The sequence below is a fragment of the Maylandia zebra genome, linkage group LG1, assembly GCF_041146795.1.
Source record: "Maylandia zebra isolate NMK-2024a linkage group LG1, Mzebra_GT3a, whole genome shotgun sequence".
Taxonomy (NCBI): Eukaryota; Metazoa; Chordata; class Actinopteri; order Cichliformes; family Cichlidae; genus Maylandia; species Maylandia zebra.
This window is the reverse complement of record NC_135167.1, coordinates 43,492,442-43,506,625: the sequence shown is the minus strand read 5'-3', so window position 1 is coordinate 43,506,625 and position 14,184 is coordinate 43,492,442. Positions and strand designations below refer to the sequence as shown.

General features: G+C 42.4%; 1 protein-coding gene across 8 annotated transcripts in view; it reads right to left on the bottom strand.

Annotated features, from left to right (window-relative positions):
- The window catches only part of herc1 (HECT and RLD domain containing E3 ubiquitin protein ligase family member 1), a 93,452-nt gene that overhangs the window by 50,147 nt on the left and 29,121 nt on the right, over positions 1-14,184 (bottom strand). For 6 of the 8 annotated variants that reach the window (XM_014411353.4, XM_014411358.4, XM_014411355.4 and 3 more), the window contains exons 18-24: positions 12,710-12,934; positions 11,248-11,421; positions 11,030-11,144; positions 10,813-10,933; positions 2,224-2,395; positions 1,257-1,593; positions 115-235 (exon numbers count right to left, since the gene is read on the bottom strand). In XM_014411353.4, coding sequence (XP_014266839.3) covers positions 115-235; positions 1,257-1,593; positions 2,224-2,395; positions 10,813-10,933; positions 11,030-11,144; positions 11,248-11,421; positions 12,710-12,934 — 1,265 coding nt within the window. The remainder of the gene's footprint in view (positions 1-114; positions 236-1,256; positions 1,594-2,223; positions 2,396-10,812; positions 10,934-11,029; positions 11,145-11,247; positions 11,422-12,709; positions 12,935-14,184) is intronic. The other 2 variants (XM_014411356.4, XM_076887075.1) reach the window with 2 other exon arrangements.

The window sequence follows — 14,184 nt, the reverse complement described above, 5'->3', positions numbered from 1 at the left end:
AATCACATTATTTTGTCAGTGTGTGGTGGGTCAAAGGAGAGCAACTAGTTCTCTGAGTTGTTTGTCAACTGTACTGCAGATGTAACAAAGAGTGTGTGCAGGCATTTGATTTACCAAAGTGTAACCTTCTTCATCTGACTCTGGCTGGGAGAGGTCAGACTCGCTCCTGGACTTCATCAGTCTGTAACTTGGGCTGCTCTGCACTAAACGGCTCTCTGCGCTCAGGCTCTCACTTCTGTACACAAACATATCACAGCACTGTTAAATCAATGAGAACAAGACAGCTAAACAACAACAATTAAACACCATGATTTTCACCTGAATGGTGGCGCATACAGCCACATCAGTTGTCTCCCTTTTTATAAAAAGGACAAAGTACAACACGGTGCTCGAAATACAAAACATTGGAATACTTTGACATTAAAAGGGTAAAGCAGAATTATGTTCACTACGAGAGGTTCTGAGGTGCACACCGCAGGATCCAAACCACTATGGTTTGAAATGTGAGCTACAGCGTTACATTAACACAGTTTTTTTGTGTGCAGACTATTCTACTTTAATTCAGTAGGCTTAACAAACAAGAATGATAGGAATGATATTACACCATGATTAATTCAGCTGATCAGGTGCACACTCAATACGAGGCACAACAAGTGAGAAAGGCTGAACAAACAAACAAACAAAATGAATTACTGTCCAAAGACTTATGGAGTCGTGTAGACAACAAAAGTAGCCTGTGTGTTATCTTTTAGTCCTGTGCAGTCACCTTACCTCACTGATATTGGGCACTTAAGACTAGTCAGATCATGACTAACTGAAGACAGCTCTTGATGTGGAGCCTTACAGTTGTGGTCAGTACAGTTCCAGTACAACTATGTAATGTGCTCATTCCAATGCTTCACTGTAAAAGTTAACAAGAGCTTGGTGCAGGAATTCAGTTTTTCCACCCAAGTGACGACTCAAAAACACTTTTCAAAGCACTTTCATCAAACTACCTTTAAATAAGCAGATTTAAAGTAACTATAGAATATCAACCTAATGATAAACTGAGCTATATTAAATATAACTGAAATGTTACATTATAAAAGTATATGAAATAATTAAAATAAGTTGGGTTTTCCCTTAAGTGTATATGGGGCCAGTAAAAGAGAAATGCACAATGAATGACTAAATTTCTTAGTAATGTGACTGTGCCCAATGATAAAGGAATTCAATTTTTCAGGGATGTCAACAGTAGCATCCTATTTCTCTCCGACCTGGTCATGAAGCTGAGGCACTCCTGTGTCCCTGTAGCTAACTGGGTCTGAGCTTCTTCCTGGTTCTGCTTGGTCAGCTCGCCCAGTACTGGGCTGACTCCCAGTATCAGCAGAGCACAGCGGTGGATCACAGAGTTACAGGCTGCCGTGTAAAGGTCTTGGCCTTCTGGAAGACCCGTACTGCCCCTTCTGCCCTCTTGAGCCAGAATGGTGTCTTCCTCCCCACCTCCTCCTCCTCCATTCCTGGAGCTGGAGCCCAGTCCTGTGCTGCTGCTGGCCCGCTCTCTCTCCCGACTGCGAGCCACCTCCCGCGCTGAGAGAAAACATTGAAAGATTTCTGTGTTGTGCCACAATCATACACACACACACACGCACACACAAAAAGACACACAAATAAGATGCAGTGTTAGAGGACAAAACAGCAGCCACAAAGAATTACTGGAGTCTAATAGTCAATACTAAAGCCCGTGCTAAAGCAACACACTGCAAAGCCTTCGGCACATAAATGTCCATATATTACAGGACATGAATATCAAGTGAAGGTGTTCATAACAGTATGTCAGAAGTTTACAGCTTTAAAACTGCCAGATTACACATGCTCATAGGTGCTATGAAACACCTTCCTACTGAGAAAGCTAGCTGATAAACTGTTCGACTTAGAACTTCACAGCATGAGAAATATGCAGAAATCAGTTACAATGTTGCAGATTACAGCTGCACTTCCAAATACATTATACTAAGTAGTATACCTGAATATTATTAATAATAACCATTTATTAATAATATTCATACTAGAACCCTTTTACCAACACTACAGGCTACAGTGACAAGCAAAGTCAACAAAAACACAGATGAATAATACAGACAGGATTTTAAAAAGTTAACATTTATTCAGTTATGTCCTCCAATTGGCTACTGCTTTGCACACTAAACACACACACATGCAACTACAGGCACGAGTACTTACTTCCAGCTGTCATTACTTCATGCTCCCTGTCATCCTCTTCATCGTCTTGCTCTTGATGGCCTTCTTCTCTCTCACGGTCAACCCTCTCTTCAAGTTCTGCCTCCTCGTCAATGGTGCGTGTGAAAGAGTGCTCCTGGGGGTCCATGTCCAGAGAGTCCTGATTGTCGGAAATCTGGTCAAATGACAATAATGCCTGATTTTGGATACCATTGATATGACTATTAAGCTCGGTGGAAACGTGTGTATGCAGTTATGACCATAGTTTCTTGGACAAATACAGAATATATACACAATTTTGCCTCTGTACACCACCATAGTGGGTTTTAAATCAAATAATCAACATGTGCTTAAAGTACACATTTTACCTTCACAATAAATAGGTTTAGCAAAAACTTGGCATTAACTGTTTGGGAATTCCAGAGGTGGCTGTGGCTCATGTGGCGAAGCAGGCTGTCGATCAATCAGTCCCTGGCTACTACAGTCCATGTGTCCAAGTATCCTTGGGCAGGATACTGAACCCTGAGTTGCCCAAGATGCACCCATTGGAGTGCAAGTGGGTGTGTGAATAAAATGTGTGTGATTGGGTGAATGAGACCTGTAGTAGAACGCTCTTTGAGTTGTCAAAAATTGAAGAAAAGAAAAATAATGGCTCAATTACAGGGAGTGCAGAATTATTAGGCAAATGAGTATTTTGTCCACATCATCCTCTTCATGCATGTTGTCTTACTCCAAGCTGTATAGGCTCGAAAGCCTACTACCAATTAAGCATATTAGGTGATGTGTAGAAGTCTGCATCCTTCAAGAAAAACATGATTTTCATGCAGGACAATGCTCCATCACACCCGTCCAAGTACTCCACAGCGTGGCTGCAAGAAAGGGTCTAAAAGAAGAAAAACTAATGACATGGCCTCCTTGTTCACCTGATCTGAACCCCATTGAGAACCTGTGGTCCATCATCAAATGTGAGATTTACAAGGAGGGAAAACAGTACACCTCTCTGAACAGTGTCTGGGAGGCTGTGGTTGCTGCTGCACGCAATGTTGATGGTGAACAGATCAAAACACTGACAGAATCCATGGATGGCAGGCTTTTGAGTGTCCTTGCAAAGAAAGGTGGCTATATTGGTCGCTGATTTGTTGTTGTTTTGTTTTTGAATGTCAGAAATGTAGATTTGTGAATGTGGAGATGTTATATTGGTGTCACTGGTAAAAATAAATCATTGAAATGGGTATATATTTGTTTTTTGTTAAGTTGCCTAATAATTATGCACAGTAATAGTCACCTGCACCCCTAAAATAGCTAAAACTAAAAACAAGCTAAAAACTACTTCCAAAAACATTCAGCTTTGATATTAATGAGTTTTTTGGGTTCATTGAGAACATGGTTGTTGTTCAATAATAAAATTATTCCTCAAAAATACAACTTGCCTAATAATTCTGCACTCCCTGTATATGGAGATGGTTCGGATTCAAAATGTCAGATGATCAGCAGAATAATGTGTTCTGTAGAGAATCCCTAAAAAATGTTCTGACAAAAGTTTCAAGCACTGCTAATCTTTTCCACCATTTACAACAGCGCCATAAAGTGCAGTATGAAGAGTGTGAAACTTTGCTGTATCACAGATCATAAAGCCTCCAGCACTGAAACAAACCACATTACAAAACTCCCATACCCATGCTGTGCCTTATGAGAAGTGGAGTGACAGTACTAAAGCAGCGGCCTATCATATCGCTAAAGACATGGTCCGCATCTCAACTGTGGAACAAGAGGCCTTTATACAGCTGCTAAAAACACTGACCGAACATACCAGATACCTAGTCAAAAGTACTTTGCAAGAGAAGTACGGCCAAAAGTATATGCTCACCAAAATGTCTCATTGACCAGCAGGACCTGTGAGCCATACATGAATGTGACTACAGCCCAAGACCACACCGCAGAGCATATAGCTGAAGCCCTGCAGGATGCCCTCACAAGCTGGAAGTTCAACCTGACGCTTTAACGACTGACAACGGGGCTAATACCTTGGTGGTTGAGGATGCAGTGTTTTTGTCACAGACTTCATGTGGCCATTGGTCAGTACAATACTGAATCAGCTGATTTGAAATAAGAAAAAAGATTACTAGGCATGACATTAAATAAAAATCTTATAGAATCACCGAAAGAGCTAAACATATCTACAGGGTGGGCCATTTATATGGATACACCATAATAACATGGGAATGGTTGGTGATATTAAAGTCCTGTTTGTTGCACATTAGCATATGTGAGGGGGCAAACTCCTCAAGATGGGTGGTGACCATGGTGGCCATTTAGAAGTCGGCCATCTTGGATACAACTTTTTTTTCCAATAGGAAGAGGGTCATGTGACACATCACACTTATTGGTAATGTCACAAGAAAAACAATGGTGTGCTTGGTTTCAACGTAACTTTATTTTTTCATGAGTTATTTACAAGTTTCTCTTTGTTCACAGCCATTGATATGTCAAAGAGGTTAACACGTGAGGAGCGCTGGGCATGTCCGAGCACGAACTCCCTGACTATCTCACCGCTCACCAATGGGCTCTTATGGAGACGACTGTTGCCATCCTCGCCCCCTTTGAGGAACTAACTAAAAGAGAGAGCATCTACGACGCACTAGCCTCTGATGTCATCCCAGCTGTGACTGTGCTAGTGAGACTTCTAAACAGAGAAACAGACGAGGACCACGGCGTTAAGACAATGAAAGCAACCTTACTGGCAGCTGTCAAGAAGAGCTTCAGTGATGTCGAGACCAACCCACTGTACTTCATCTCCACCATACTTGACCCAAGGTAAAGGCTGTGTGCTATAGGTATTCAATGATAAACTACAGTATTAAATGTAAGATTATTTTACATCTGAAATATTATATATTTGTAATTAAAATACACAAATACAAATGTATGCAATATACAGTGGGGCAAAAAAGTATTTAGTCAGCCACCGATTGTGCAAGTTCCCCCACCTAAAATGATGACAGAGGTCAGTAATTTGCACCAGAGGTACACTTCAACTGTGAAAATGTGAAAAAAAAATCCATGAATCCACATGGTAGGATTTGTAAAGAATTTATTCGTAAATTAGGGTGGAAAATAAGTATTTGGTCACCTCAAACAAGGAAAATCTCTGGCTCTCACAGACCTGTAACGTCTTCTGTAAGAAGCTTTTCTGTCCCCCACTCGTTACCTGTATGAATGGCACCTGTTTGAACTCATCATCTGTATAAAAGACACCTGTCCACAGCCTCAAACAGTCAGACTCCAAACTCCGCCATGGCCAAGACCAAAGAGCTTTCGAAGGACACCAGGAAAAGTATTGTAGACCTGCACCAGACTGGGAAGAGTGAATCTACAATAGGCAAGCAGCTTGGTGTGAAAAAATCAACTGTGGGAGCAATCATCAGAAAATGGAAGACATACAAGACCACTGATAATCTCCCACGATCTGGGGCTCCATGCAAGATCTCATCCCGTGGGGTCAAAATGATGATGAGAACGGTGAGCAAAGATCCCAGAACCACACGGGGGGACCTGGTGAATGACCTGCAGAGAGCTGGGACCAAAGTAACAAAGGTCACCATCAGTAACACACTACAACGGCAGGGAATCAAATCCCGCAGTGCCAGACGTGTTCCGCTGCTGAAGCCAGTGCATGTCCAGGCCCGTCTGAAGTTTGCCAGAGAGCACATGGATGATACAGCAGAGGATTGGGAGAATGTCATGTGGTCAGATGAAACCAAAGTAGAACTTTTTGGTATAAACTCAACTCGTCGTGTTTGGAGGAAGAAGAATACTGAGTTGCATCCCAAGAACACCATACCTACTGTGAAGCATGGGGGTGGAAACATCATGCTATGGGGCTGTTTTTCTGCCAAGGGGACAGGACGACTGATCCGTGTTAAGGACAGAATGAATGGGGCCATGTATCGTGAGATTTTGAGCCAAAACCTCCTTCCATCAGTGAGAACTTTGAAGATGAAACGAGGCTGGGTCTTCCAACATGACAATGATCCAAAACACACCGCCCGGGCAACAAAGGAGTGGCTCCGTAAGAAGCATTTGAAAGTCCTGGAGTGGCCTAGCCAGTCTCCAGACCTCAACCCCATAGAAAATCTGTGGCGGGAGTTGAAAGTCCGTGTTGCAGGGCGACAGCCCCAAAACATCACTGCTCTCGAGAAGATCTGCATGGAGGAATGGGCCAAAATACCAGCTACTGTGTGTGCAAACCTGGTAAAGACCTATAGTAAACGTTTGACCTCTGTTATTGCCAACAAAGGTTATGTTACAAAGTATTGAGTTGTATTTTTGTTATTGAACAAATACTTATTTTCCACCCTGATTTACGAATAAATTCTTTACAAATCCTACCATGTGGATTCATGGATTTTTTTTCACATTCTGTCTCTCACAGTTGAAGTGTACCTCTGGTGCAAATTACTGACCTCTGTCATCATTTTAGGAGGGGGAACTTGCACAATCGGTAGCTGACTAAATACTTTTTTGCCCCACTGTATATAATATGAAATACATTTCCCTTATTACTACCAGAAAGTCAAATGGCTGGCATTTGTCACAGTGGTTTAGGGGAAACTAAAATCAGTCCTATTTTTCCACATATTAACACATTCATAAATTTTGTGCAGGTATAAAGATCGCTTCTTCTCTAACAACACTGCTCCAGAGGCCAAGCTGCAGATGATGTCCAGAGCTGAGGCAGAGGGGAGTCGGGCAGAGCTGCAGAACCTCCTGCTAAACTGTTCCTCAAGGCCCAGGCCAGCACTAGCAGCAGTCTGGACACTGTATTTGATGAAATTGCTAAGGAGCAGCCCCAGGCAGCACAGCCGCTGGCAGCAGGTGCTGCCATTGAGCTCGACACGTACCTCGGAGAGGCCCCAAGCCCTCGTGAAGACAGTCCTCTGAAGTACTGGGGTGTCAACAAAATCAGGTTCCCCACTTTGGCTAAAATAGCCTGTAAATACCTCTCAGCCCCATGTAGCAGTGTGGAAAGTGAAAGGCTTTTTAGCTCATTGTCACATATTATAGATGAAAACAGAAACAGTCTGACTGCTGATAATGTAGAAAAGCTACTTTTTTCTTACTTTTCTTAAAAAAAACCTGCCACTCACTTTTTCTAAATAGGCTCCATTAAGTGAGTCGTCTTAGACTTGATGTTAATACCTACCTCAGTTGCACTGACTGCCACAGTTCTATGTTGGTGGATGTTGTTAGTTTATTCAAATATTGTGCACTAAATAGCAAAGATGTTTATTAATGCCCTTTGTGTTGTCCAAAGCGGCAGAGTTTACAACAAACTGAAAACAATACTTGAGTTGCACTGTCACTGTTTACATTTTTTTTCATCATTATTTATTCTGTAATATGTTGCATACAACATGCTTTTCATTTTAAATAAATGTTCTTAATTCCAAACCAGTCCCTTGTTTTTTTGTTAAATTATAGGACTAAAGCTGTTACCTGTAAATTTAAATCATGTTTTTTATTAAGTACTCAGTATCGGTATCGGCAAGTACTGAAATGCAAGTACTCGTACTCGTTTTCCGAAAAAAGTGGTATCGGTGCATCCCTACTGAAGATGTTTCACTCTCATCTGAGAAGCTTCTTCAGTTCTAAGGTCAAATGGTGGAGAGTCCCAGATTTAAACCCAGTGGGAGTTTCCCTCCAAAGAGGGACAAAGGAACCCCTGATAATACTCTACCTAATCACATGAGCCAAGGTGTGAAAATGGGTGTGGGTCACAATCAGCCAAGGTTTTGGGTGAGCTCATTGTGAAACCTGTACAGCATACACTACATTGTTAAGTCTGTGTTTAGGAGTTTTGTCTTTCGGGTGAACCAGTTTGTGTCTGAGTGTGTTGCTGGGTCTGAAATGCACTGGGATGTCATGCTTGGAGAAAACTCTCCTGAGTTCCTCTGATACACCGGCTACATAGGGGATGACAATGTTGTTGCGTCTGTCCTTCTTATCCTCCCTCGCTGGTGTCTGGTCTTCTTTTCTGTGCCTCTTTGCTGACTTTAAGAACGCCCATTTAGGATAGCCGCACGTTTTGAGTGCTTCCTTTACATGTGTGTGTTCCTTCTTTTTCCTTCAGGCTTAGAGGGAACATGTTCTGCCCGGTGGTGTAGGGTCCTGATTACTCCAAGTTTGTGTTCCAGAGGGTGATGGGAGTCAAAGAGGAGGTACTGGTCCGTGTGTGTGGGCTTCCGGTAAACTTCGATGTTGAGGTTGCCGTTCTCTTCAATGTGCACGGCGCAGTCCAGGAAAGGCAAACAGTTGTCCTTTGTGTCTTCCCTGGTGAACTTGATGTTTTTATCCACAGCGTTAATGTGCGCAGTGAAGGATTCCACCCAGGTGTCGTCCACATATCTGTACCAGTGGCTGGGTACTCTTCCTTTGAAAGAGCCAAGAGCCTTCCTTTCCACTTTCTCCATGTAAAGGTTGGCTACAATAGGTGACACGGGGGAGTCCATGGCACAGCCATGTTTTTGGCTGTAGAAGCCTTCGTTGTATTTGAAATATGTAGTGGTGAGGCAGAGGTCTAACAGTGTGCAGATCTGATCAGGTGTGAAGTTGGTCCTGTCCTCCAAGGAGCTGTCTTCTTGTAGTCGTTTTCTGACAGTCTCCATGGCCTCCGTGGTGGGTATGCAAGTGAAGCGAGAGACTACATCAAAGGACACCATGGTTTCATCTGGATCCAGGGTAAGTTTCTGGACCTTGTCAGTGAAGTTGTGTGGGGTGTTCCCCACAAGAGGTGCTAGGACGGTAGCAAGGTGTTTCGAGATGTTGTAAGTGGCTGAGTTTATGCTACTGACTATGGGTCTGAGTGGGACACCTTCTTTGTGGAGCTTAGGAAGTCCATAAATGCAGGGTAAAGGCGGTGATATGTAAGGCAGTCAAAGGTTTGTCCTTTTCAAGCTCTTGAAGGAAAGCGATAACTTTCTTTTTGTAGCTGCTTGTGGGGTCTCGCTTTAATGCTTTGTAGGTATTGTTGTCACTGAGGAGAGTAGTGATCTTTGTGTGGTAATCTGTATTGTTTAGGACCACGGTGCATCTTCCCTTATCAGCTGGTAATATAGTGATGTTGTGGTCTTTGCTCTGGGAAGCGACGGCCTTCTTTTCTTGTATTGTGAGGTTGGACGGAGGGACTTTGGCAGTGGAGAGGGTGGCTGAGACTTTCATCCTATTTGCTCTGCTTCTGTTTGTGATAATTTGTTCATCCGTACAGCGGTTTCTGTGGCTGTGATGAGGTCCACTATGGGCAACTGTTGCGAAGAAATGGCAAAATTGAGTCCTTTGGCTAATACTCTCTTTTCAGGTTCAGTGAGATTCCGGTCTGAAAAGTTCTTCACCCATTTTTCCTGACTTCCTCAGGTGTGTGTTCTTCTCTGAGTTGTGTAAATTCAGACTGACGAGTGTGTGTTTTTGAAAGCAAGTTGTGGAATTTCCTGCGTTGTCTTTCTTTTTCTTTAGAGTGTTGGGACCGCTGAGCCTTGTCCACAAACTTGTAAACCTCTTCTAAGATTGGAGACGGTAGAAGGGTTTTCATTTCCTGCAGTCTAGCTAATCTTGCTCTAATCTTGCTAATCAGCTATAGTGAAATGGACCTGTCTTATCCTTTCACTTAGAAGCTGATTTTGTGCTCTCCGTAGAATCAACTCTGTATCCCCTGACAGTGGATCCAAGGCACAAACTCTTAGGAACAACCTTGTTCTGTCTGCATCTTCGTTAAAACGAAGATGGTTCCTATAATCCACTAGTTTCCTTGATTCCTTTTCATACTCCCGCACCAAGTGAAGGGTGTTCCTCCCCAAATGTACGCCGATGGTGTGCGTCCTGCTCGGAGTCGCCATTACCATTAATGGAGGTCCTGTTTGAGCTCACATTGGCACGGACCTCGTCGGGCCATTTCAATGGAGTACACAGGGATATCACTTTGTATTAGTTTTGGTGGCTTATGCAATACGATATCCTGAAGCAGTGCCTCTGCGCACCATTTCTGCAACGAGTGTGGTGCAGGCACGAGTCTGCAGATACTGACTGACCAGGGCATCACAAGAGAGAGATGAGATAGGGCCAGAGGTACCTAATTCCCACATTCCAGCCTTCTTCCATTGTAATAACCATCTCACACAGGCGCAGAGAGTGGACGTGCTGCATTGGAACAGCGTTTTGCAGATGTGTTCTCCCACCCTCAGCCGTGCCAATCTCATAAAGCACAAAGGGAGGAAGCTGTAAAGCTGATTGTGCTAAAAAAACAGCTGTTCATTTTGCAACGTTGTGTTTATGGTATCAATCACACACTTGATCTCAGTCCAACAAAAGATACTTTTCAGTTACTAAAGACAAAAGTTAGGGCAGAGAGACCCATCACCCATGTATTAAAATCAACCCTTATATTTGAAATTATGTTGGTTTGTTCCTAAACAGTTTGTGCTACACTTTTTTGACCCCTTAAATTAAAGGTGAAAGTCTGTTGTTGAATCACACATTGATTTATTTAAATAGTGGTGTGCAGAGGCAAAACTAAAAAAAAAAGAAGCTTTGTTTACTTACCCTCCTCTCACGAGAAGAAGATCGTGTCTGGATGAAGTCCATGTTCTTACAGGCTAGTAAGCGGTTTCGTACCTTAAAAACACACCGATAGACTTCTGCCAGGGACTTAGATGGTTGATACCTGATAGGAAAATATTTCCTTTAGACAGGTACTGTGGGACAGTATGGAAATGCTTCATGTATTTCATATATTAAAAGGTGTATTTTGTTTTACTACCTGCCCTCTCCACAGGCTTGGCCGAGCAGCCCTGTGTGCTTCAGTAAGGCTGCCAACACAAACCTGGACACAGTGTCTAATAGGGTCTCATTACTGAGAGATGCATTGTCCCAGTCTGCAACAAAATCCACAGTGCAGTCAGTGAATGTATATACCTGTAAAGCTAATTGCATTAAAGAAATGGTAGGATTCTGTATATACTCAAAAAAGATGCAAACCTTTGCCAATAGCGTACTCATGCATGTTGATCCAAAGGCTGTTGGCAGGTTCTTTAGAGGAACCCAGAGCCAAATCCACCAAGACACTCAAGTCAGGATGCAGTGTGCAGTCGAAGGGTTTCTGCTCCTCATTACCAGACAGTGCAGCCTCCAATAATGAGCTGATGCAGGTGTCTGAAGGACAAGCAAACAATTATCTTCACAAGTCACAGAAGAAGCGATAAATGAACTCAACTGGACAAGAGCCCTAGGATTCTGATCAGTCAGAAGTAATGTCCTGCTCTAAGTTACATTCTACTACTAATCTACTCATGTTGCTACTACTGTCCGATACCGATACCGATATCATAAATTTGGATATCTGCCGATACCGATATCATCAATTTGGATATCTGCCGATACCGATATCATCAATTTGGATATCTGCCGATACCGATATGAATCCGATATAGTGTTTTTTAATCAATAAAACTGTTTTTTTAATATATCTTGCTGCATTTTGTATAAGTTCATACTCAAGTTTAAATAAACAACAACACTAAAGCTATTCTGTTATACCTGTATGTAAAAAATACAACAAAATATTTCATAGTTCAGCAATACTGATCAATCTAATAAACTTAAACCTGCACCATCCTCCCTATTCTGGTATTTTAAAGAGTACTTAGCATAAATATTAAGCAACCTAACTAATAGGGTTCCAACTCCCAGCAACAACAAAAATAAATAAATAAAAAATAGGGAACCACCCCTCACGCTCCACCTCATGATGCTTAATCAACGTAATCAACTTTAATTTGATGCAGTGTGGAAAAAAAATGCACAGAAATCAATTATTTTTCAAAAAATATTAAATAGATTCAACATCTTTCTTCCACAGAACTGCAGACTGCACAGATGGTACCTTCCCAAAGGAAAAAGTACTATAGCTTACTAGGGTATATTAGACTTAACAGTTACTATATACAGTAATTGACTTCTATTCATTTTACACAAGATTAAAACTTTGGGTGTCAGATAATTATTTATTAAAAGCGAGACATTTTAAATGAGAATAAGAAAGAAAAGTATGTCTTTGTGCCCCCTTTTCCCTGTTAATGCCCTATCGGCCCCCCTGGCTAAACTTTGCTAGCTCCGCCCCTGCACAGTTACCAGCCGTCAGCTACGTAGAAAAAGATCCTCGAGTAGAAAGTAATATTAAATAAATTCTAACAACAGCTGATTAAGCTTAAACGTGCTGCTGTTGTTCAGCCGCTGGTTTCCTCTTTCTGATGCAAAGTGGGCCAAAAACAAAGAAGAGAAAAGCCGATCAGCTGATGATTGATCAGTTTCATGATTGAAGTAGCAGCAGGAGAGAGAGAGAGAGAGAGAGAGAGAGAGGCCGTCGCTCCATATATCGGTTGTTAAGCTTATCGTGTTAACTAGTTGCTACTGGTTGTGTATGTGGGCGTCCGTCCTGTACCTAGCTGGGGGATGTCCATCTCCAAGCCATTGCTAAATAGCGGTGTTTTGAGCCAGTAAACAGTATCTTGTTCCTCCAGTGAGGTGGGAGCTCCCTGCAGCATCCCACCAAGGCAGCGCCCAACTAGCAGGGCGACTGTCCTCTCCAGGTCCACAAGCCACACCCAAGAAAGTGCGGGCTGCGGCAGGGTCATTCCTGAGGCTGGCTCAGCAAAGTCTGAGGTACCTGGAAAAAGACAAATACGTTCTCCAATTTAGTACTCCACCAGACGTCAAGATGGCCCCAACTGCAGGGTGTTGAAACATATCACCTTTCATTATAAATAACACGATATGATTTTCATTTTCTCATATCAGACATCAGTGTTACATATTAATGTTAAGGCCAAAAATGAGTCTTGCGAAGTCGCATCTATTCAGCATCTCACACGAACATCTAGCCTAGAGGTCGGCGACCTGCAGCTTGCAAGCCAGGGGTTAGGATTAAGGTTACCCCGAACTAGGGCTGGGCCATATTATACCGTTCACGGTAATACCGGTATAATGTTAGGCAACGATAGGAAAATGAAATATCGCGATAGAATGGGAGTAAAACGCGCATGCGCAGTGCCTTTGTTTACATACGCACATGGCCGATTGTTGAGTGAAACAGATGATCCAGAATTGGTTTGTAAAAATGGTGCAACTTCAGTGATGTGGAACTGGTTTGGTGTTTGTCCGTCAGATACACAACAAAGCACATTTTTTTGCAGAACATGCAAGCGGCCGTTGTTATTGTCGTATTTGTCGGACTAAGATGCTCTTAAATCTGGGAGTAATCTGGGTCCTAAACTCCGTATTCTTCAGGTCAAACAACACTGCAGCATCACTTAGAGTTAAAAACTGTCTAAATTCTTTCATCTTTAATAAAACGATCAGCATTGCTGCTTTACGAGGTGTAACTATAAAGTTTAACTTCCAGGCATCCATGAAAACAAAAGTTATTACATTTAACGGAGTTAGAAGTTAGCAGGAAGCTAGCGGAAGTTAGCTCGCTAGTTTCGCTAGTTACCTAAGCATGATATTGCATGTTCTGACTGAGAGATTTCTGAAAAAAATCAAACGTACAGCTCTGCTATCACTTCCAACATAAATGAAGACAGGAAACTAAACAGCAGTGACGTTTGTAGGGTTACTGAAGTTGGGCTAGCTGGTATATAATGATGTGCTACGTGATCGCTAGCGACACAGCTATGTTAGCATAACATAAACAGTGAAGCTGGAGGACGAACACTAACACTTTTCCACTTATAAAAGTTAACGTGAAGGTTCTTCATGGTTAGAGACAAATGCAATCGCATGGCAGGATGCTGTAAACGGACCAAACTTCAGTCAGGAGAACAACTGAGATAATCCATCCACAATACGAGGTCAGTCATTAATATACTGCAACAACATGGGAATAGAGCAGCTGCCAGAGAATTCAACATTAATGAA